At 43.3% G+C, this 26075-nt stretch overlaps 1 protein-coding gene across 1 annotated transcript in view; it reads left to right on the top strand.

Annotated features, from left to right (window-relative positions):
- CEP192 (centrosomal protein 192) overlaps positions 1 to 26075 on the top strand; it is a 310915-nt gene that overhangs the window by 244207 nt on the left and 40633 nt on the right. Inside the window, exons 26-32 of the mRNA XM_069731008.1 lie at positions 134 to 271; positions 4920 to 4980; positions 5220 to 5362; positions 5525 to 5617; positions 8286 to 8401; positions 8481 to 8660; positions 9546 to 9636. Coding sequence (XP_069587109.1) covers positions 134 to 271; positions 4920 to 4980; positions 5220 to 5362; positions 5525 to 5617; positions 8286 to 8401; positions 8481 to 8660; positions 9546 to 9636 — 822 coding nt within the window. The remainder of the gene's footprint in view (positions 1 to 133; positions 272 to 4919; positions 4981 to 5219; positions 5363 to 5524; positions 5618 to 8285; positions 8402 to 8480; positions 8661 to 9545; positions 9637 to 26075) is intronic.

Below are 26075 nucleotides of genomic sequence, written 5' to 3'. Positions count from 1 at the left end.
TAAGTATAATTTTTACTCTTATTTTCCACAACTGTACATTAAATATCTAAAAACAAAACACCTTTACTTGGTTTTGACCAGGACTAAAATAAGCATATAATATACTATGTTACTGTTATTTTTCTATTACCAGAATGCCACCGCATGGCGTTGCTTCACCTTTTCTAAAAATTCTGCAGTAAAAGAATTTGCCATCCATTCAGAGGCTGTTTCAAAGATGTCTTCCCCTTCTGTCATAAGTCATGTTATGTACGCATCCTATGACAACCAGGTAAAAATGTGTTTGAATGAAATACATGCATTGTTGTCTAGAAAAAGCATTACTATGTATTCTTTCATGTATTTATTGGCAGCAGGCACGGAATTGCACCCGGTTATCATAGTCACTGTTTGAACCATCCATTCGCCTCCAACTTCATCTCAACTGTGACTTAGAGAGGCCATAATTGAAGGAGCAAGGGTTTTATTTAGCTTTGTCTGACACTGGTTGTGAAATGCAAAAAAATATGAGCTTCTGCTGGGTTCTTGAACAATTCACAGACCAAGACTCCTTCAAGGTTATATTCTGGTTCTCATATTCTGGTATTTCATATTACGACGTGCCTGTGTTTTCACGGTTTTTGATTCTGTGATGAGTTACAAGTATGCTTACTACCAGGGTCGGACTGGGGTGGAAATGGACTCTGGGGGCACACCTTAGAGCTATATGCAAATACCTGTTAGCCATTATCTCTGTTACAGTGGAGCATCGACTGTGCACATATTACAGTATAACTGGGATGTACAATTACGGTAGCTTACATTAAAGGGCTTCTTTGGTTAAAACAAGTTATCACCGATCCATGGGCTCTACAGGATAGGTGGTCGTTTAGAAACTGCACCGATATGAAGAATGGGTAAGTTTTATCCCCGATAGGACACTTATCCCCATTTTAACCCCTTTCTGACATGTGATGTACTATCCCGTCGAGGTGGGGTGGGACCGTATGACTACCGACGGGATATTACGTCATAGCGATTGGCCGTGCTCACGGGGGGAGCGCGGCCGGGTGTCAGCTGACTATCACAGCTGACATCCGACACTATGTGCCAGGAGCGGTCACGGACTGCCCCGGCACATTAACCTCTGGCACACTGCGATCAAACATGATCGCAGTGTTCCGGCGGTATAGGGAAGCATCACACAGGGAAGGGGCTCCCTGCGTGCTTCCCTGACACCCCCAGAGCAACGCGATGTGATCGCGTTGCTGCGAGGGTCTCTTACCTCCTCCTTCCTGCAGCAGGCCCGGATCCAAAATGGCCACGGGGCTGCATCCGGGTCCTGCAGGGAGGTGGCTTACCAGCGCCTGCTCAGAGCAAGCGCTGGTAAGCCTGCAGAAGTGCACGTCAGATCACTGATCTGACACAGTGCACAGCAAAGTGTCAGATCAGCGATCTTACACCATAACATGATGCCCTTCCCCCCCCCGCCCGCCCCCCGCCCGGGGCAATGTTATAGTGTAAAAAAAAAAAATATTCACATGTGTAAAAAAAGAATTAAAAAAAATTCCTAAAATAAATATATTTATATCCTATAAATACATTTCTATATCTAAATTAAAAAAAAAAACCAACAATAAAAGTACACATATTTAGTATCGACGCGTCCGTAACGACCTGACCTATAAAACCGTCCCACTAGTTAACCCCTTCAGTGAACACCGTAGAAAAAAAGGCAAAAAACACTTTATCATACCGCCAAACAAAAAGTGGAATAACACGCGATCAAAAAGATGGATATAAATAACCATGGTACCGCTGAAAACGTCATCTTGTCCCGCAAAAAATGAGCCGCCATACAGCGTCATCAAAGAAAAAATAAGTTATAGTCCTCAGAATAATGCGATGCAAAAATAATTCTTTTTTCTATAAAATAGTTTCTATCGTATAAAAGCGCCCAAACATAAAAAATGATATAAATGAGGTATGGCTGTAATCGTACTAACCTGAAGAATAAAACTGCTTTATCCAATTTACCAAACGTGGAACGGTATAAACGCATCCCCCAAAAGAAATTCATGAATAGCTGGTTTTTGGTCATTCTGCCTCACAAAAATCGGAATAAAAAGCGATCAAAAAATGTCACATGCCCGAACAGGTTACCAATAAAAACGTCTACTCGTCCCGCAAAAAACAAGACCTTACATGACTCTGTGGACCCAAATATGGAAAAATTATAGCTCTCAAAATGTGGAACCGCAAAAAAAATTTTTGCAATTAAAAGCGTCTTTCACTGTGTGACGGCTGCCAATCATAAAAATCCGCTAAAAAACCCGCTATTAAAGTAAATTAAACCCCCCTTCATCACCCCCTTAGTTAGGAAAAAATAAAAAAAAATAAAAAAAATTGTATTTATTTCCATTTTCCCGTTAGGGCTAGGGTTAGGCCTAGGGTTAGGGCTAGGGTTGGGGCTAGAGTTAAGGCTACAGTTTAGGGTTGGGGCTAAGGTTAGGGTTGGGGCTAAAGTTAGGGTTAGGGTTTGGATTACATTTACGGTTGGGAATAGGGTTGGGATTAGGGTTAAGGGTGTGGTTAGGGTTACCGTTGGGATTAGGGTTAGGGGTGTGTTTGGATTAGGGTTTCAGTTATAATTGGGGGGTTTCCACTGTTTAGGCACATTAGGGGCTTTCCAAACGCGACATGGCGTCCAATCTAAATTCCAGCCAATTCTGCGTTGAAAAAGTAAAATAGTGCTCCTTCCCTTCCGAGCTCTCCAGTGCGCCTAAACAGGGGTTTACCCCAACATATGGGGTATCAGCGTACTCAGGATACATTGGACAACAACTTTTGGGGTCCAATTTCTCCTGTTACCCATGGGAAAATACAAAACGGGGGGCTAAAAAATAATTTTTGTGGAAAAAAAAAAAAGATTTTTTATTTTCACGGCTCTGCGTTATAAACTGTAGTGAAACACTTGGGGGTTCAAAGTTCTCACAACACCTAGATAAGTTCCTTGAGGGTTCTAGTTTCCAATATGGGGTCACTTGTGGGGGGTGTCTACTGTTAAGGTACATTAGGGGCTCTGAAAACGCAATGTGACGCCTGCAGACCAATCCATCTAAGTCTGCATTCTGTTGTGAATTCTGTTTTCGAACTCCCTCCTGTGGTCATGAATGGTACTTCGGCGAGTTCTGTCCATGGACTCCCTCTGGTGGCTGTGAGTGGAGCTGCTGCTTCTGAGGTTCCTTCCACAGGTGACGTAGTTTATTCTTTGGCTGGCTGTTCTATTTAACTCCACTCAGATCGTTACACCATGCCAGCTGTCAATGTTCTTGTACTGGTTCAGTTCGCTCTTGGATCTTTCTGGTGACCTGTCTACTCCAGCAGAAGCTAAGTCCCTGCTAGTTAATTATTTGTTCATTGTTTCCTTGTCCAGTTGGCTATCATGATTTTGCCTTGCTAGCTGGAAGCTCTGGGATGCAGAGTGGCACCTCCGCACCGTGAGTCGGTGCGGAGGTCTTTTTGCACACTCTGCGTGGTCTTTTGTAGTTTTTTGTGCTGACCGCAAAGATTCCTTTCCTATCCTCAGTCTGTTTAGTAAGTCTGGCCTCCCTTTGCTGAAACCTGTTTCATTTCTGTGTTTGTGACTTTCATCTTAACTCACAGTCAATATATGTGGGGGGCTGCCTTTTCCTTTGGGGAATTTCTCTGAGGCAAGGTAGGCTTTATTTTCTATCTTTAGGGCTAGTTAGCTCTTAGGCTGTGAATAGGCGTCTAGGTCATGTTAGGTACGCTACACGTCTATTTCTAGTTGTGTGATAGGATTAGGGGTTGCGGTCAGCAGAGTTCCCACTTCCCAGAGCTTGTCCTGTGTGAGTTTAACCATCAGGTCGTTCCGGGTGCTCCTAACCACCAGGTCCATAACAGCATTCCAAATGACGCTCCATTCCTTCCGAGCTCTGCCATGCGCTCAAACGGTGCCCCCCCCCAACCCCCCCCACATATGGGGTATCGGCGTACTCAGGACAAATTGGACAACAACTTTTGGGGTCCAATTTCTCCTTTTACCCTTGGGAAAATACAAAACTGGGGGCTAAAAAATTTTTGTGGGAAAATTTTTTTTTATTATTTTCACAGCCCTGCATTATAAACTGTAGTGAGATACTTGGGGGTTCAAAGCTCTCACAACACATCTAGATGAGTTCCTTAGGGGGTCTACTTTCCAAAATGGTGTCACTTGTGGGGGGTTTCAATGTTTAGGCACATCAGTGGCTCTCTAAACGCAACATGGCGTCCCATCTCAATTCCAGTAAATTTTGCATTGAAAAGTCAAATGGCGCTCCTTCCCTTCCAAGCTCTGCCATGCGCCCAAACAGTGGTTTGCCCCCACATATGAGGTATTGGCGTACTCAGGACAAATTGTACAACAACTTTTGGGGTCCAATTTCTTCTCTTACCGTTGGGAAAATAAAAAATTGGGGGCGAATTTGACCATACATCTGTGACCTCTTCTCCGGGACTTACCTACACACAACTTCTTATCTCCTCTTCCCACAATCGCATACAAAATTTCTTCCGTGCATCTCTCATGCTCTGGAACTCTCTACCTCCATACATCAGACTCTTGCCTACCTCTTCCGACAAGCCTACAACCTGCAGTAACCACCGATCTACCAAACCGCTGCACGACCAGTTCTACCCTTGCCTACTGTATTCTCACCCATCCCTTGTATATTGTGAGCCCTCATGGGCAGGGTCCTCTTTCCTCCTGTACCAGTCATGACTTGTATTAAGATTATTGTACTTGTTTTTTATTATGTATACTCCTCCTCACATGTAAAGCACCATGGAATAAATGGCGCTATAATAACAAATAATATATTTTTTTGTCCCAACTTTTTTGCTTTAGTCTTACAATTTTTATGTTTTATTTATTTCAGGAACCAGAGGTATTTGAGAGATGGGTTGTGTTCCATGCACCACAGACCTATAATTCAGCAGGTAGAAATAAATTGCTTAAAATTACATTGTATAGTAAATCTTGGGTTTCCTACATACTGTGTCATTAATAGATTTGTTTCCCCCATCTCTTTATGTAATGTGTTGCCAGGGGGTCCTAGCGTAACGCTTGCAGAAAATACTTGATTTGATCTTCTCAAATCTGACCTTTTTATCAGACTTTTTTAAGCATTTAAGAATCCCTTCTCACTCGCCAATCTAATTTCATACCTTCACAATAGCAAGTTCACTAGGACCACCTGAAAAATTTATCGCAAGGATTGATGTTGAAGTTGACAGCCCGGGACCTGCTTGCCTGTTGAAGAGTATCCCATTGCATGCAAGAGTTGGCTGTGTAAGGATACACGCTCCTAAAGACTTGCAGGTGAGTTTTGATGGTAAAAAATGTGTAGTGGTTTGCTTACATAGACATATTATTTAGTGTATATAAAATTCTAGATATGTTTAGATGTATAAATGGATAAAGATATATGTGTGTGTGTGTGTGTAATGTATACTTGACAATTATATTTTTTTTCCTACTTAGACCATTGTCTTAAGATGTGGTGTGGGGTCATCAACAAAGCAGCAACTTCCTCTTAAAAATGCAGGAAATATTGCCACATACTTGACAGTAAAGGTATGTTCCCTGACAATGTTGGGATAATATGTTACTCTCCTATAAATGTACTAGTTTAAAATTACAGATTAATATTTTTTTAAATGGGTTATGATTAGTAAAAATTTAACGGCTTTATTCTAATATTATCAACACATCTGTCTACAAATAGTCTTCTATTGCATATCTGCCATATTCAATTCGGTGGAGCTGAGGTGCAATGCCAGACACAACCTGTTGGTAACTGTGGCAGCCATGATTTTCTAATCTTGTACAACCCTTTTTTAAGGGGGTTTTCTCAGTTAATTTTAATCAGTAGATCTTGGAATAATAATAAGTTCCACAGTTGGATGTGTTTTAAAAAGAAAATGTTCCTGTGCTGAGAAAATCTTATAAATGTGCCCTTGCTACAGTCTGGAAAAAGTTTGCCCCTTCCTGATTTCCTATTCTTTTGTATGGTTGTCACACTTGAATGTTTCATATCACCAATCAAATTTAAATATTAGACAAATATGACGTGAGTATACACAAAATGAAGTTTATAATTGAAGGTCTTTAGAATTAAGGTGAAAAGAAATTCAAACCTACAGGGCTTTGTGTGGAAAAAGTGATTGCGGTCTGCGAAAAAATTCCAAAGGAGAATGTCATTTCATCTCTTCATGACAGCAAGCTGGAGCGCACTTGGGTTATGCAGCAGGATAATGATCCAAAACACCTGCAAATCTGCCTATGAATGGCTTAAGAAAAATAAAATTAAGACTTTGTAGTGGCCTAGTCAAAGTCTTGACCTTAATCCGATTGAGATGCTATGGCATGACCTTAGAAAGGCGTTCATGCTTGGAAACCCAAATAACGTGAATTACAGTTCTGCGAAAATTAGTGGGCCAAAATTCCTCCAGAGCATTGTAAAAGACTCATTGCCAGTTATCGCAAATGTTTGATTGCAATTGTTGCTGCGAAGGGTGGCCCAATCAGTTATTAGGATTAGGGGGCAATCACTTTTTCATACAGGGCCCTGTAGGATTGGATTTCTTTTTTTCCTTAAAAATAAAGACCTTCGTTTATAAACAGCATTTTGTTTGCTTGTGTTATCTTATCTAGTATTTAACTTTGTTTGGTGATCTGAAACATTTAACTGTGACACTTTTTCACACAATTGTATGTGCTGTGTCTGACCGTGCAGAGACATGGTCTGATGATACCACAGCTCCTGGGCAGGTGAGGAAACAAGAGCGTATACAGACAGGACAGCATAGGGTCCCAAATAATTATTTCTTTGAGGTAAAACATTGAAGCACATAACAGGCCTTCAGCCTCAGGCTGGCATTCATAGGAGACTTACAATGACAGGCTCTGGGGTCTTCTGCATGCAGAGACTGACAGCGGCATTTAACATGGTAACAACGGCAGGTGGATTTCTGCCTCAATTTCAGGAAGACTGCCTTGTATGTACCTGTGCGTCCAAGTTCGTGAAGAGGTTAAATGTCGAAGTTAAGTGAAATGGGTTTAAGACTAAATTGTGATTTGTGAATTCACATGTAAGATTAATAATAAATCATATATACATAATGGTGAAAACTCCTTGGATGAAGCTTTCCACAGCGAAACGAAGGTCTAGTGTGGTGAGCCCATGGCTTGTGGCTCTTACTAGGTAATTATAATTATATTATTGTCTATACATTGTCGGTTTTTCATACTCTCATGTGAAGTTTGTCTCTGCTCTGCCCATGGTGTTTTCCTGGTACCAAATCTTTTTACTTTTCACTGTTGTTATGTGTATATGATTTATTTGTTAATCTTACACTGTTTAATAGTATTTGATGTGGTGGTCTCAATGGAATGAGCTTGTGTATTACATATTTATAGCATTTGTTTGCAGCATATTTACTCACTGAGATATTACATGGTAGTCTGTGTGTACTTGCACTTTATATCATGAAACTTTGTTACCCCTTTAATATGCCTGCGCTGTAAGTTGTTTTTTTTTTTTTTCGGGCGTGCGCAGTTTGCGCTGCACTTAGACTCCCATCACATGATGGGAACTTACAGCGCAGGCAACGGGGACATTAATGACTGCAGAGGAGGCGTGGCACTCAGGGGCTGAGGGTTGGCTGGGAGGTATTTGTGTCCTGGGGGAAAAGACATGCCCCCCGGACAGACTACCGGTATGAGGGGCAAATTATAAAAACGAATATTTCAACGTTGGAAGGGACTCCAACTAAAAGAGCCACGTTGACAGAATGCAGCATTAGTGCTGCACAAGGTGGCTCTTTTAGTTAAAATCACCTTGGGGAGGGGGGGGGGGGAGGGGTGACAGGTTCCCTTTAAAGACAACACAGGAGCTCTCGGCAGAGTTGAGCAGCCCTGTGTGTGATGGTGTTTGGAGAAATAGCTGTTGGCCAAGCCTTCTTTTGGCTAACAGATATCTGTTGGTATTTGACTTTGAATCATCATGCTTTCTCAAATTAATTGGTAAATGTTTCATCCTGCAAGTCTGAGGAAAAAGAAGCTGCTTTGTGCAACACCCGTAATGGGGGAAATCCTGCAAATTACTGCAGATTCAAGTTAAGCATATCTTGGCACACTTGACCCCATATCTGTGAACCTGGCCTTGTGGCCTCTTGTATGACTTTTGATCATAGGCAATAATTGCCATTTGTAGAGGCCTTATATTTTCTTCCTTCTTCAGTGTACAAATGTAGAGAGCGGTTTCACTGTGGACCCAGATGAATTATTTCTTTCCGCTGAAGAAGAACAAGAAGTCACTGTGAAGTTCACTCCACAGTCTTCTAAATCTAGTCAGAGGTATGTACACTATATTCCAGTTGTGCTGGTGTCTGTGATTTTGAAAGACAGAACGGCTTTTTACATTTTTCTTTTACAGTTCTTTGAAAATAATTGTGCAGCCTTCAGGACCCCAGTATGAAGTCACGTTGATCGGAGAAGGTGACCTACCAGTAACCAAGAATTCTGCCACTCCAGCACTGAATAATTCGGATGTTCCCCCTATTCTTTCCAATAAGCAGTTCATATCTTGGGGAGGTGTTGCCATTGGAAGAGCCATGTAAGTGTTTTTTCATCAATACTTTACTCCGTTTTTCCTTACATGTATATTTTTCAACTACTATTGCTAGCTCAGACAATGGCTCACATTAGTCTATAACCCATCTTGTAGATTAGTATTATCTTCCTCTTCAGGTGCAGTGTTGTGAAGGTTGGTTTGATACTTGCATCTGCTTTGCCCTCATTATGCTTAGAATGATCTGCTGTAAACTGCTTTATGGTTCCATTTACAAGTGTAATAGGAGAAATCTGTTTTCTGTTGTAAGAGTCTTAAATTATGATTCACCACATTTGTCATAATTTACTACTTTTTTGTTCTTTTTCCACTGCTCATGGCACTTTTCTACATGTTGATGGAGCTTAATGGGAGTGTCTGTCATGTTCAGCCTAAAAAACTTATTTGAATTTACTCCAGAAATTTGCTTCAATGTCTATGCCAGTCAATAATACTCGAGCAACTAAAGGAAAAAACAACAAACTAGTCTTAATAGATTTTGACCATCGTCTCCAAGTTTATTAAAAAAAAATCCTAAACATTTTTTTAATTAGATTCACTAAGCATGAAGTCCAATGATACAGTACATGAGGTTTAACACAATTTAAGACAATTTTGCATTGTTTTTCCACAATTAATCCCACTTGGTATTTTTCCTATTTTTCATTTTATGGGAACATTAATGATGTAATTCAAAGCTACACTCATCCCTTAAAAAAAAAACCCATGCCTTCATACAGCTATACCGACCTAAAAATATAAAATAAATGGTTGCTGTTGGGGAAAAAAAAGCTAAATTAACAAAAAAGTCCACAGTTCTGAAGGGGATGATGATTTGCTTCTTGCAATAAACTTACTGTGTGTTTAAACAATTTCATTTTTATTTCTCAGACTGCAGAAGTTAACGCTAAGGAACATGTCGACAATTTCAAGCCAGCATCTGCGCCTTTTAATAAGAGGTCAAGATCAAGACTGCTTTCAGGTATACGAAGTTGCATTTATATAGTTTTAGTAGTTAGGTTCCAGAGTGACTCCTCTCTCTTTTAGTGAGCAAATCCAACTAGGCCATTTTGTAGTGCTCATTCTCTATTTGATGATGATAAAACCTAAATATTGTATAGTGAGGTGCTCTTTATTAACTTTCAGTTCATGATTTTAAAGTTGTATTCTTCTCCTCACTAAATGAGCTTTTATAGTTTATTGCCAAAGCCTTGAAACGTTTACACCAAAACTTAGAGCAGTGTTCCCCAAGTCCGGTCCTCAAGAGCCACCAACAGGTCATGTTTTCAGGATTTCCTTAGTATTGCACAGGTGATAGTTGCATCACCTGCACAGGCAAGCATTCAATGATCTGTGCAATACTAAGGAAATCCTCAAAACATGACCTGTTGGTGGCTCTTGAGGACCGGAGTTGGGGAACACTGACTTAAAGGATTGTGTAGACTACCAGCTGATGGTGTGAGTGTATGCAGAGTATGCATATTTTGGCCCCTTTATAGTTGTAAGTGTATGGACACTATTTCTTATATGGATCCTAAAATGACAAGGAATGGAAACAAAGCTGAGTGTTAAGTTGCTTGTAATCAGAATCTTGGCAAAATATGGTTGGTTCTGTCCTCTTTGGAATCAAGTCCCAAGTAGTATACTCTATTTGGCATCCACATGATCTTTTTATTATATTTTTTTCCCACATCATTTTATGTGTATTAATAATTAGGACATAAGCTGGAGTGATCAATGATTATATAAGTAACTAGATGGTGGCCCGATTCTAACGCATCGGGTATTCTAGAATATGTATGTATGTATGTATATAGCAGCCACATAGTATATAGCACAGGCCACGTAGTATATATGAGCCATGTAGTATATAGTAGACAAATACTACACAGCCCAAATAGTATATAACACAGCCCACGCAGTATGTAGCAGCCACGCAGTATATAACACAGGCGACGTAGTATATAGCACAGGCCACGCAGTACACAACACAGCCCACATAGTATCTAACACTGGCCACGTAGGATATCGCAGCCCACGCGGTATATAACGCAGCCCACGCGGTATATAACGCAGCCCACGCGCTATATAGCAGTGTAAGCACATATCAGTGTTAAAAAAAAAGATAATTAAAATAAAAAATTGTTATATACTCAACCGCCGGGATCCAGCGAAGCCATCTTCCGTTCCCAGGATGCATTGCAAAATTACCCAGATGACTTGGCGGTCTCGTGAGACCGCTAAGTCTTCTGGGTAATTTCGCAAAGCATCTCTGGGAACGGAAGCTGGCGGCAGCCGCGAGCGCATTGTCGGACTACGGAAGGTGAGCATAGCAGGATTTTTGTTTTTTTATTATTTTTAACATTACATCTTTTTATTATTGATGCTGCATAGGCAGCATCAATAGTAAATATTTGACGGCACTGACTGCAGGGGAGTAGGGAGGGACTAATCGGACTGTGACCGTCGCTGATTGGTCGCGGCAGCCATGACAGGCAGCTGGCGAGACCAATCAGCGATGCGGGATTTCCGAGACACAGACGGAAGTACCCCTTAGACAATTATATATATATATATATAGATTCTTGTAATTCTTCAGAATGTGCCTTTAATTATCATTGCAGTTTGCTTTCAAACTGTGACAGTAGTGTGCCATTTTATTTTTTTTTACAGTAGAGTTGCCTCTAGATAGATAAAATATTCTCATTTGTTTTTCCTGGAACAGTAGTCACAACACTTTAAAGGGAATCTGTCACTGGGTTTCTGCTATTTAATGAGAGCAGCATAATTGAGAGACAAGAGAACCTGATACCAACTACACTGTGTTCCAAATTATTATGCAAATTGGATTTAAGTGTCATAAAGATTTAATTTTTTTGTTTTTTAAATAAACTCATGGATGGTATTGTGTCTCAGGGCTCAATGGATCACTGAAATCAATCTTAAACACGTGATAATTTAATTAAAGGAAAACTACTTAAAGATTATGTTCCACATTATTAAGCAGGCCACAGGTAATATGTGAACTAAATATGGGAACTAAAAAGGATCTCTCTGCTGCTGAAAAGCATTAAATAGTGCAATGCCTTGGACAAGGTATGAAAACATTAGATATTCCACGAAAACTTAAGAGTGGTCATCATACTGTGAAGAGATTTGTGACTGAAACAGAGCACAGACAGAGTTCATGCAGATAAAGGCATAATGAGGAAGGTTTCGGCCAGACAAATTCATGGGATGCCAAAATACCATTACAAAGCAGCAAACAGTTATTTGAAGCTGCTGGTGCCTCTGGAGTCCCTCGAACCTCAAGGTGTAGGATCCTTCAAAGGCTTGCTGCAGTGCATAAACCTAATATTCAGCCACCCTTAAACAGTGTTCACAAGCAGAAATGGTTAAAGTGGGCCCAGACATACATGAACACTAATTTCCAAATAGTCTTGCTTACTGATGAGTGTCAAGCAACCCTGGATGGTCCAGATGGATGGAGTAGTGGATGGTTGGTGGATTGCCACCATGTCCCAACAAGGCTGCAACGTCAGCAAGGAGGTGGAGGAGTCACATTTTGGACCAGAATCATGGGGAAACAGCTGGTAGGACGCTTTAACCCCTTAAGCCCCGAGGGTGGTTTGCACGTTAATGACCGGGCCAATTTTTACAATTCTGACCACTGTCCCTTTATGAGGTTATAACTCTGGAATGCTTCAACGGATCTTGGCGATTCTGACATTGTTTTCTCGTGACATATTGTACTTCATTTTAGTAGTAACATTTATTCGATATAACTTGCGTTTATTTGTGAAAAAAACGGAAATTTGGCGAAAATTTTGAAAATTTCGCAATTTTCCAACTTTAAATTTTTATGCCCTTAAATCACAGAGATATGTCACGCAAAATACTTAATAAATAACATTTCGCACATGTCTACTTTACATCAGCACAATTTTGGAAACAAAATTTTTTTTTGTTAGGGAGTTATAAGGGTTAAAAGTTGACCAGCAATTTCTCATTTTTACAACACCATTTTTTTTTAGGGACCACATCTCATTTGATGTCATTTTGAGGGGTCTATATGATAGAAAATACCCAAGTGTGACACCATTCTAAAAACTGCACCCCTCAAGGTGCTCAAAACCACATTCAAGAAGTTTATTAACCCTTCAGGGGTTTCACAGGAATTTTTGGAATGTTTAAATAAAAATGAATATTTAACTTTTTTTCACACAAAATTTATTTCAGCTCCAATTTGTTTTATTTTACCAAGGGTAACAGGATAAAATGGATGCCAAACATTGTTGTACAATCTGTACTGAGTACGCTGATACCCCATATGTGGGGGTAAACCACTGTTTGGGCGCATGGCAGAGCTCGGAAGGGAAGGAGCGCCATTTGACTTTTAAATGCAAAATTGACAGGAATTGAGATGGGACACCATGTTGCGTTTGGAGAGCCACTGATGTGCCTAAACATTGAAACCCCCCACAAGTGACACCATTTTGGAAAGTAGACACCCTAAGGAACTTATCTAGATGTGTGGTGACCACTTTGACCCACCAATTGCTTCACAGAAGTTTATAATGCAGAGCCGTAAAAATAAAAAATCATATTTTTTCACAAAAATGATCTTTTCGCCCCCAATTTTTTATTTTCCCAAGAGTAAGAGAAGAAATTGAACCTCAAAAATTGTTGGCCAATTTGTCCTGAGTACGCTGATACCCCGTATATGGGTGTAAACCATTGTTTGGGCGTATGGCAGAGCTCGGAAGGGAAGGAGCGCCATTTTACTTTTCAATGCAAAATTGACTGGAATTGAGATGGGATGCCATGTTGCGTTTGGAGAGCCCCTGATGTGCCTAAACATTGAAATCCCCACAAGTGACACCATTTTGGAAAGTAGACCCCTTAAGGAACTTATCTAGAGGTGTGGTGAGCACTTTGACCCAACAAGTGCTTCACAGAAGTTTATAATGCAGAGCCGTAAAAATAAAAAATCATATTTTTTCACAAAAATAATCTTTTCGCCACCAATTTTTTATTTTCCCAAGGGTAAGAGAAGAAATTAGACCACAAAAGTTGTTGTGCAATTTGTCCTGAGTGCGACGATACCCCATATGTGGGGGTAAACCACTGTTTGGGCGCATGGCAGAGCTCGGAAGGAAAGGAGCGCCATTTGACTTTTCAATGCAAAATTGACTGGAATTGAGATGGGACGCCATGTTGCGTTTGGAGAGCCCCTGATGTGCCTAAACATTGGAACCCCTCACAAGTGACACCATTTTGAAAAGTAGACCCCTTAAGGAACTTATCTAGATGTGTGGTGAGCACTTTGACCCAACAAGTGCTTCACAGAAGTTTATAATGCAGAGCCGTAAAAATAAAAAATCTTATTTTTTCACAAAAATGATATTTTCGCCCCCAATTTTTTATTTTCCCAAGGGTAAGAGAAGAAATTAGACCACAAAAGTTGTTGTGCAATTTGTCCTGAGTGCGACGATACCCCATATGTGGGGGTAAACCACTTTTTGGGTGCATAGCAGAGCTCGGAAGGGAAGGAGCGCCATTTGACTTTTCAATGCAAAATTGACTGGAATTAAGATGGGACGCCATGTTGGTTTGGAGAGCCCCTGATGTGCCTAAACATTAAAAACCCCCACAAGTGACACCATTTTGGAAACTAGACCCTCTAAGGAACTTATCTAGATGTGTTTTGAGAGCTTTGAACCCCCAAGTGTTTCACTACAGTTTATAACGCAGAGCCGTTAAAATAAATTTATTTTTTTTTCGCAAAAATTTTTTAGCCCCCAGTTTTGTATTTTCACAAGGGTAACATAATAAATTGGACCCCAAAAGTTGTTGTCCAATTTGTCCTGAGTACGCTGATACCCCATATGTGGGGGGGAACCACTGTTTGGGCGCATGGCAGAGCTCGGAAGGGAAGGAGCGCCATTTGGAATGCAGACTTAGATGGATTGGTCTGCAGGAGTCACGTTGCATTTGCAGAGCCCCTGATGTACCCAAACAGTAGAAACCACCCACAAGTGACCCCATATTGGAAACTAGACCTCCCATGGAACTTATCTAGATGTGTTGTGAAAACTTTGAACCCCCAAGTGTTTCACTACAGTTTACAACGCAGAGCCGTGAAAATAAAAATCCTTTTTTTTCCCACAAAAATGATTTTTAGCCCCCCAAATTTTTATTTTCCCAAGGATAACAAGAGAACTTGGACCCAAAAAGTTGTTGTCCAATTTGTCTCGAGTACGCTGATACCCCATATGTTGGGGTAAACCCCTGTTTGGGCGCACGGGAGAGCTCGGAAGTGAAGGAGCACTGTTTTACTTTTTCAATGCAGAATTGGCTGGAATTGAGATCGGACGCCATGTCGCGTTTGGAGAGCCCCTGATGTGTCTAAACAGTGGAAACCCCCCAATTATAAATGAAACCCTAATCCAAACGCACCACTAACCCTAATCCCAACTGTAACCCTAACCACACACCTAACCCAGACACACCCCTAATTCTAATCCCAACCCTAATCCCAACCGTAAATGTAATCCAAACCCTAACCCTAGCCCCAACCCTAGCCCTAACCCTAACCCTAACCGGAAAATGGAAATAAATACATTTTTTTTTATTTTATTATTTTTCCCTAAGGCTAGGTTCACATTGCGTTAGGGAAATCCGTTTAGCACTAGCGGATTGCGCTAACACAATGTCTTTTTAGGTGTCGTTTTTAGTGGTCGCGTTAACGTCCCCGCTCTGGAAGATCGGGGATCGGACCTCGGGCGCGCCGCGGACGCTGCAAGCAGCGTCTGAGGCGCGCCACAAAAGAATGGCACCTTGCTAGCGCGAGCCGAAAATGGCACGCTCTAGCGATGCGCTACACCTGAAAATCACATTGCTGTCAATGGTTGTGCTAACGGACCCGTTGCACGGCGTTAATTGTGACATTTTCGCCGTGCAACGCTGTCCGTTAGCGTTAACCCATTAACGCAATGTGAACCTAGCCTAACTAAGGGGGTGATGAAGGGGGGTTTGATTTACTTTTATAGCGAGTTTTTTAGCGGATTTTTATGATTGGCAGCCGTCACACACTAAAAGACGCTTTTTATAGCAAAAAAGTTTTTGCGTCTCCACATTTTGAGACCTATAATTTTTCCATATTTTGGTCCACAGAGTCATGTGAGGTCTTGTTTTTTGCGGGACGAGTTGACGTTTTTATCGGTTACATTTTCGGACACGTGACAGTTTTTGATCGCTTTTTATTCCGATTTTTTTGTGAGGCAGAATGACCAAAAACCAGCTATTCATGAATTTCTTTTGGGGGAGGCGTTTATACCGTTCCGCGTTTGGTAAAATTGATGAAGCAGTTTTATTCTTCGGGTCAGTACGATTACAGCGACACCTCATTTATATCATTTTTTTTATGTTTTGGCGCTTTTATACGATAAAAGCTATTTTATAGAAAAAATAATTATTTTGGCATCGCTTTATTCAGAGGACTATAACTTTTTTATTTTTTTGGTTATGATGCTATATGGCGGCTCGTTTTTTGCGGGACAAGATGACGTTTTCAGAGGTAACATGGTTATTTATATCCGTCTTTTTGATCGCGTGTTATTCCACTCTTTGTTCAGCGTTATGATAATAAAGCGTTGTTTTTTGGCTCGTTTTTTTTTTTTTTTTCTTACGGTGTTCACTGAAGGGGTTAACTAGTGGGCCAGTTTTATAGGTCGGGTCGTTACGGACGCGGCGATACTAAATATGTGTACTTTTATTGTTTTTTTGTTTTTTTTTTATGTAAAGAAATGTATTTATGGGAATAATATTTTTTTTTTCTGCTTTATTTAGGAATTTTTTTTTTATTTTTATTTTTACAAGTGTGGAAATTTTTTTTTTTACTTTTTCACTTTGTCCCAGGGGGGGACATCACAGATCACCGATCTGACAGTGTGCACAGCACTCTATCAGATCGGTGATCTGACATACAGCCGGGCAGGATTAGAGCTGCAGCTGCAGCCTGATCCTGACCCGGAAGTGCTCCCTGCAGGACCCGGATGCAGCCCGGCGGCCATTTTGGATCCGGGGACTGCAGGGAGAAGACGCTCGGTACACGGTGAGCACATCACCGTGTACCGATCGTCTCAGGGAAGCCCGCAGGGAGCCCCCTCCCTGCGCGATGCTTCCCTGCACCGCCGGCACACCGCGATCATCTTTGATCGCGGTGTGCCGGGGGTTAATGTGCCGGGAGCGGTCCGTGACCGCTCCTGGCACATAGTGCCGGATGTCAGCTGCGATAGGCAGCTGACACCCGGCCGCGATCGGCCGCGCTCCCCCCGTGAGCGCGGCCGATCGCATATGACGTACTATCCCGTCCATGGGAATTAAGTCCCAGGTCACCTGGACGGGATAGTACGTCATATGGGATTAAGGGGTTAAGGTTCCTGAAGGTGTGAAAATTACCTCTGCAAAGTATTTAGAGTTTCTGACTGACAACTTTCTTCCATGGTCTAAAAAGCAGAAACGTGCCTTCAGGAGCAAAATCATCTTCATGCATGACAATGCACCATCTCATGCTGCAAGGAATACCTCTGAGTCATTGGCTGCTATTGGCATAAAAGGCGATAAACTCATGGTGTGGCCACCATCTTCCCCTGACCTCAACCGTACAGAGAACCTTTGGAGTATCATCAAGCAAAAGATCTATGAGGGTGGGAGGCAGTTCACATCAAAACTGCGGCTCTGGGAGGCGATTCTGACTTCATGCAAAGAAATACAAGCAGAAACTCTCCAAAAACAAACAAGTTCAATGGATGCAAGAATTGTGAAGGTGATATCAAAGAAGGGATCCTATGTTAACATGTAACTTGGCCTGTTAGGAGGTTTTGGAGTTAAATAGCTTTTTTGTTCAGTGAATGTGACCTCCTAATGCTGCAAATTCCACAAATGAGCATTTTCAGTTCTTTAAGACATATCAAATGTTTAGAAATTCAACTGTGCCTAATAATTTGGAACAGTGCATTTTGAGTTTTTATTTATTTTGGAGATTATACTGTTATCATTGGGAGGTTTCTTCAATAAAATTCGATATATAATCTAACGGGTGATGACTTTTATTAAACTGACTGTCATTTGCACCGACCATTTAGGAAAAGCTGAGAAAAATATAATTTGCATAATAATTTGGAACACAGTGTATGTCATTTACCGGACTGCGCAGTATATGTATGTGCGTGTGTGTATGTAATATATATATATATATATATATATATATATATATATATATATATATATATATATATATATATATATATATATATATATATATATATATATATATATATACATATATATACACACACACACGCTGGGAGCGTCACTCTGTCCGAAGCCTTTATAGACTGCGCAAGCGCCGGCGCAGTCTGGGCCCCACAGAGTGACGCTCCCAGGAGATCGCGGTATGCGTAAACACTGAACGCACACCGCGATCTCCAACGGAGAGGCAGGGACCGTGGACGCGCCAGGAGGGTAAGTATTATATTCACCTGTCCCCCGTTCCAGCGCTGCGTGTGGCTCCGTGTTCCGGGTCCTCTGCCTGTTACGTTCACAGTTCAGAGGGCGCGATGACACGCTTAATGCGCGCCACCCTCTGACTGAACAGTCTGTTGTGAATTCAGCTTTTGGGCTCCCTCCGGTGGTTGTAGAGGGTAATGCAGTTGCGCCTGGATTGCAGGAGTGGACATGTGTATCTACTAATTGCAGGACTTACTGGGGTATATAGCTTTGCTGGATCCTTTAGTCAGTGCCAGTTGTCCATTGTTCTTGAAGGATTCACTTCCCTGCTGGTCTTTCCAGTTTGCTGTGTTTTTCTACAAAGATAAGTCCTGGCTTTGTATTTGCTGTCCACCTGCAGTGGACCTTATAGTTCTGTGCATTTTCATGTTTTTGTCTTGTCCAGCTTGGTCTGTGAAGGATTTTTTGCAGCCTAGCTATTTCTCTGGAGATGCAGATATATCCCCCATGTCTTTAGTCAGATGTGGTGATCCGTATTTTCTGCGGTGGATATTTTCTAGTGTTTTTATACTGACCGCATAGTACTCTGTTCTATCCTTTCTTTTTAGCTAGTATGGCCTCCTATCCTAAAATCTGATTTCATATCTGCGTATGTTAGTTCCCACTCCTCTCACAGTCAATATTTGTGGGGGGCTATCTATCCTTTGGGGATTTTCTCTGAGGCAAGATAGGTTTCCTGTTTCTGTCTTTAGGGGTAGTTAGATCTTAGGCTGTGCCGAGGGGTCTAGGGAGTGTTAGGTACCCCCCCCCCCACGGCTGCTTTTAGTTGCGCTGCTAGGTTCAGGGTTTGCGGTCAGTACAGGGACCACCTTCTCCAGAGTACGTCTCATGCTGCTCCAAGGCCACCAGATCATAACAGTCACAGCCAGAGGAGCCAGAACACGGAGCGGCGTGCAGTGCTGGATCACGGCCAGGTGAATATAGCAAGTGTCGGGGGCCTGAGCTAGCGGCGATACCGGCACCTGACCCCCAGAGCGCGCCGGTGTCCCTGCCTTCTCAGGCCCCCCAGCACTTGGCGCCCAGCGATGATAGGTGAGTATGGTATTTTTTTTTTATATATATCGCAGCAGCATATGGGGCATATACAATGGAGCATCTTATGGGGACCATAAACCATAATGGAGCAGTGTACGGGGGCATATACTATGGAGCATCTTATGGGGGCCATCAGCCATAATGGAGCAGTGTACGGGGGCATATACTATGGAGCATCATATGGGGGCCATCAACCATAATGGAGCAGTGTACGGGGGCATATACTATGGAGCATCATATGGGGGCCATCAACTATAATGGAGCAGTGTACGGGGGCATATAATATGGAGCATCTTATAGGGGTCATCAACCATAATGGAGCAGTGTACGGGGGCATATACTATGGAGCATCTTATGGGGCCATCAGCCATAATGGAGCAGTGTACGGGGGCATTTAATATGGAGCATCTTATGGGGCCATCAACCATAATGGAGCAGTGTACGGGGCATATACTATGGAGCATCTTATGGGGGCCATAAACCTTTATGGAGCAGTGTACGGGGCATATACTATGGGGCATCTTATGGGGGCCATAAACCTTTATGGAGCAGCCTATGGGGCATATGGATGGGAGCAGCAAATTACAGAACGGGGGCGCAGGATGGGAGCAGCACATGATAGAATAGGGCAGCACATGACAGAGCGGGGGTGCAGGATGGCAGCAGCACATGACAGAACGGGTGTGCAGGATGGGAGCAGCATATGACAGAACGGGGGTGCAGGATGGAAGCAGCACATGAAAGAACGGGGGCGCAGGATGGGAGCAGCACATGACAGATCGGGGGCGCAGGATGGGAGCAGCACATGACAGGATGGGGGCGCAGGATGGGAGCAGCAAATGACAAAATAGAGGCGCAGGATGGGTGTAGCACATGTCAGAATGGGGGCGCAGGATCGGAGCAGCACATGACAGGATGGGGGCGCAGGATGGGGGCAGCACATGACAGGATGGAGACCATATACCAATATAAATGCTCGCCACCCGGGCGTAGAACGGGCTCAATAGCCAGTAATGTATATGTGTTTATGTATATATATATATATATATATATATAGAAAAAAATTAGAGCAGCATCATATTACCAAACTTGCGGTGCAAAGCTTTCCAAACCAGTATCCAAGTGGTTCCAATAATATAAGGAAAACAGCACACAAAAAAATATATTTTTTTGTGTGCTGTTTTCCTTTTTTATATATATATATATATATATATACACACACACACACACACACACACACACACACACACACACACACACACACACACACACACACACACACATATGTATATTTATGTAATTATTTTTTTTTTTTTTAATTAAATCATTTTCGCCAGTCACCTTCCACGACAGTCACCTTGGAGGATATCTCCCCGCCCTAATGGGGGACAGCAAACACAGAGGTTAAATACCCTCCCCTTCCTGCTATCTCATGTGTTTTTCCTGTCCCCCAGTGGGGCATGAAGAGGTCTGTCAGGTGCTGCCACGGCCAGCGAGTGGAGCCCTAGGAAAGCATTAACTTAAGCCAGGCATCCGAGGTCGTGGGTTTCTCCTCTCTTCCTCTGGGTGGCTGCTCCCGTCTCCATGTCCCATGTGACTCTGGACCCCCTTCCTGCCCCTCCCACACCTCTCCGGGAGGTAAATTGGGGCGGTGATGTGCAGCCGGGGTCCTCCCTGAGCTCCCCGGCGTCGTCCTTACGTGGCGGCTGGGTCCGAAGTCCGCGTGCATCGGTTTTGACGTCGGTGCGCGCACCGGAAGTGATGTCGCGTACACTTCCGGTTTTTCACTGACCAGGGCGCCCATGCTGAAACGCACTCGCTATGGCGGTCTAGAGCTCTGGTTCCTTCGCCACTTCTTGGGTCGTTCCTGGGATCCTCCCTGAAGATCATGGGAGGAGGAGCACACAACTGACGCTGGACCTCGATGTCTTCATGTCCTGGTCGGGAGCCTTCAGGTAAGACGCAGAGTCTCTGTCTTGTGTGACTGGTGACAGGCCTGACCATGGACGGCGACAAACCTACTGCTGCATCTGCAGATCCCAGCGTTCACCCTCCTACCATGAGTAGCAGGGCTTGTCCCTTACTGTCTCGATTTGATACCTATGGGTCACTTAGTATACCTTCTCTCTCTTTTAGGAAATAAAGGTCTCTGCCCCAAAGAGCAAACCCAGCCGAAAGTGTGGGGTTTGTGGTTCCAGGCTCCCATCAGCTGACAAGAAGACCTTACGCCAATCTTGCACGGACGACATATTACGTGCCTAGCAGCCCTATCTCCTGGACAGTATTAAGACACTTATCAAGCAGGAGGTGCAAACCTCCATGGCCGCTTTTCCCAGCCCCAACTGCCGCATCCCCCTAAAAAGAGGAAAACATCACCGGCTGAAACTGACTCAGGTGAAATCCATACCTCAGGGTCAGAAGATATTTGGGAAAATGAGGGCTCCACATCCACGCAGGGGCCTGATAATAAGAAATACGATTTCTCTTCCGAGGATATGGAAGAGTTAATTTCCATAGTGAGAAACACCATGGGGGTGGAGGAAGTAGAGGTGAAACACTCGGTTCAGGATGAGATGTTTGGGGGGCTGAAACCCAGAAGCAAGAAGGGGTTTCCTGTGCATGAAAATGTCCAAAACCTTATTTTTCAGGAATGGTCTTCCCCAGAGAAGGTACTTAGCGTACCCTTGGAATTAAAAAAACGCTTTCCCCTTGAAGGTGATAGTTCTATTTGGGAAGTCCCTAGGGTGGACGTTCAGGTCTCTAAAATAACCAAGACGATGTCCCTCCCCTTCGAGGATTCTTCCCAATTAAAAGATCCTATGGATCGGAAAATAGAGAGCCACCTGAAAAAATCATGGGAATCCACTACCAACCTGATTAAAACATATATAGCTTCTACTTGCGTCGCCAGATCCATTTTTCTCTGGCTTCGCAAATTGGAAGAACACCTCTCTGAGGGGACCTGAAGAGAAGAGATTCTGGACTCCTTACCCCTTCTCCAAAAGGCGACAGGCTTTTTAGCCAATGCTTCAGGAGAGTCGGTTCGGGTGGCAGCAAGATCCTTAGTCCTCTCTAATTCTGCTAGGAGAGCCCTTTGGCTAAAATTGTGGGGTGGGGACATCACCTCTAAGACTAAGCTCTGTGGCATTCCCTTCCAGGGACACCACGTGTTTGGCCCGATCTTGGATGATATCCTTGAAAAAGCTTCGGACAAGAAGAAATCGCTGCCCGAGCAGAAGTTTGCTAGGAAGCGTTTTTTTCGTCCCCCTCATGAACAGTCCTCCCAGAAGGAGTTCAGGGGGAAGGGTAAAACTGGACAATGGAGTTACCCAAAGGGGGGAAGAGGCAGGAACATCCTTGTCCCTCAACAACAGCAGACCTCGGACAAACAGTGACTCTCCGGTGGGGGGCCGACTCTCGGACTTTCTTGCCCAATGGCAGTCCATATCCACAAACCAGTGGATCCTCCATACCATACAATTTGGGCTCAAGTTGGAGTTCGAGAGTCCCCCCACGGTGTCTGAAGATTACCCCATTACAGACTCCAGACTCCAAAATTCTTTCCTCCTACAAATACAAGAGCTATTGCGAGAAAAAGTAATTTCTCAGGTACCCCATCAGGAGATAGGCAGAGGCCATTACTCTCGCCTATTCCTCATAAAAAAGCCCTCTGGATTATGCAGGGTCATCATAAATTTAAAACCCCTAATCCAGTTCATCAAATACCGGAGGTTCAAGATGGAGTCGATCAAGACGGCAGTCCCTCTGATTGGACAATACTGGGTGACGGCTACGATAGACCTTAGGGACGCTTACTATCATGTTCCGATCCTTCCGGATCACAGGAAGTTCCTCAGGTTCGCAGTCACCCACGACCAAGGGATCACCCATTTCCAATTCAGCACGCCACCATTCAGGGTGTACTCAGCACCAAGAGTGTTTTAAAAAATCATGAGGGAAGCAGTTATCTTCATCCATCTCCAGGGAATATGCGTCGTGCCATATTTAAACGACTTCCTAATAATCGCTCCATCGATACCCCGGCCGAACCAGGACGTGTCAAACTCTGGAGATCCTCGAATCCCTAGGCTGGATCCCAAACCTTCAGAAGTCGAACCTCCACTCTTCTCCAAGGAAGAAATTAATGGGGATTCTCTTAGACTCGGAGAAGAGGACATCCTTCCTTCCCGAGGATCGTCAGCACGACCTTCGCCAGAAAATCTCCAAGTTCAAACAACTGAGGTCACCACCTAAGAGAGTCCATGTCCATTCTGGGATCTGACTTCATGTATTCAAGCAGTGTCCTGGGCTCAGGCGCACACTCGAACCCTCCAAGCCCACGTCCTTCTATACTCGCGAAGGTATCACAACGTGCTGTCCAGGAAAATTCCGCTTCCGGGACATGTGAAGTCGGCTCCCTCCTGGTGGTTGAATTGCCAAAACCTGCTGCGGGGGGTGAGCTTTGATCAGCTCCCCCTAAAAATACTTTGTACAGATGCCAGCCGAAGAGGTTGGGGGAGCTGTGGTGGAGGAAACCTTTTCAGGGACTATGGTCCCTGGACATAAGATCCAGATCCTCAAATCTGAGAAAATTAAAGGCAGTAGAGGAAGCACTGATAGCTGCCTCATCTCTAATCCAAAATCATCATGTTCGGGTCTACTCCGACAATGTGACGGTAGCCTACCTTCGACATCAAGGGGGCACGAAGTATGCCAGCTTGAAACTAATCGCGGAAAGGATATTCTTCTGGGCAGAGAAGCACCTGTTGTCTATCTCGGCTGTGCATCTCAAAGGTTCAGACAATATCCAGGCGGACTTCCTGAGCAGGAGGGATGTCCATCCGGAAGAATGGTGCTTGAACCAAGCAGTCTTCCTATCCCTGACCACGAGATGGGGGAGCCCAGAGGTCGATTTATTTGCAAATATTCAGAATGCAAAAACAAAAACTTTTCTCCCTCAGTCCTGCTTTTGGAGCTCCAGGGATAGATGCTTTCACCCATCCATGGAATTTCAACTTGGCCTACGCCTTCCCACCTATCCCTATGTTGGCAAAGACGCTGCAGAAGATCCGGTCGCACCAGGTCACAACGATCCTAATTGCTCCAATGTGGCCAGGGCGCAGCTGGTACAGCGCATTGATGGACATGGCATTAGAAGATCCCTTACTTCTACCCCAAACGACCGACCCTCCTTTGTCAGGGTCCCCTACGTTATCCAGACTTAAACACAATACCGAAAACAAAAACTTTCACACAGAGACCAAATAAAAAAATGTATATAAACTTTATTAAGACTCACATTAAAAACATATAAATACTGGGACAGTGACCACTGGTGCAGCAAAACACAGTGGGACCCACATAAGAACCAACCTCACAAAAATGCAGTATGTCAAACAAAATGACAGGCTAGATATAACCGTAAAGTATATTATAAATGCCCATGGTATACATGAAAACATATAATGAAGTTCAGTACATAGAAATACGTAAACACAAGTAAGAAAACGGCACCTAAATCATAGCGCTCAGAAGTGCAGGACATGAGCACACAATAGCCTAAACGTAGATGAACATAATACTGCAAAAGATGTTAAATATATGTATAGTTACCAGGAGGAGGAACTGGGGACCCACCACACCCATACATTAAAGTTTATATAAATTTTTTTATTTGGTCTCTGTGTGAAGGTTTTTGTTTTCGGTATTGTGCATGGTCTCCTTCATGACCTTAGTAGGGATATCATTTGGTGTTTTCCAGACTTAAACAGACTGAGCCTAGCGGCTTGATTACTGAAGCCAGCATCCTAAAAGCCAGAGGTCTCTCGGACAGGGTAATCCAAACTCTTCAAAAGAGTAGGAAACCAGTGACGAATGCCATCTATGGCAGAGTATGGAAAAAGTTTTCTTCCTGGTGCCTTCCCAACGTCCCTGATCCCTTCCACCCCAACATTGCTCAGGTCCTAGACTTCCTCCAGAAAGGGTTAGAGCTAGGTATTTCCTCAAGCACTCTGAAGGTTTAGATTTCTGCCCTTAGTTCCTTTTTTGACCATGACCTGGCTGGGCACCGCTGGATCAAACCGTTTATGACCTCTGCAAGCAGAATACGTCCTAGACTCTCTAGCCGGGTTACCCCCTGGGATCTAAATTTAGTACTCAACAGTCTAACCCAGGTTCCTTTCGAACCCTTGTCCTCAACATCTTTGAAAACCCTAACACTTAAGACGGTTTTTCTGGTGGCAATTACCACGGCTAGACGCATAGGAGAATTGCAGGCCCTTTCAATACAAGAACCCTACCTATCTGTAAACTCGGATAGTATAGTTTTGCGTTTAGATCCCTCCTTTATGCCCAAGGTTGCCTCAGACTTCCATAGGAGTCAAGATAATGTGTTGCCCTCATTTTGCCCAAATCCTTCCAATGCAGGAAAGAAAGAAAACTTCCACGCTCTGGATGTCCGCAAAGTGGTGCTCCATTACCTGGAGCAAACCAAGCCTTGGAGGGTTGACCAGAATCTTTTTAATCAATTTTCAGGCCAGAATAAAGGAAAGAAAGCGGCTAAAAGCACAATTGCAAACTGGATCAAACAGGCCATTTGTCTTCACTAAAGGCTCACTCCACTCGGTCGGTTTCTACATCATGGGCAGCAAGAGGGAACGCTTCATCTGAGCAGATATGCAGAGCCGCTACATTGTCTTCTGTGCATATCTTCACCAGACATTATAGACTGAGTTTTGACAGGATAATTCCTGCACTTGAGTGGTAAATATTCATGCTTGTGTGTCCAGAAAAAACACTGGAGATAGCTGGAAG

This window comes from Ranitomeya imitator, chromosome 6 (assembly GCF_032444005.1).
Source record: "Ranitomeya imitator isolate aRanImi1 chromosome 6, aRanImi1.pri, whole genome shotgun sequence".
In the NCBI taxonomy this organism is placed as follows: domain Eukaryota; kingdom Metazoa; phylum Chordata; class Amphibia; order Anura; family Dendrobatidae; genus Ranitomeya; species Ranitomeya imitator.
This window is presented reverse-complemented; position numbering and strand designations above follow the sequence as displayed.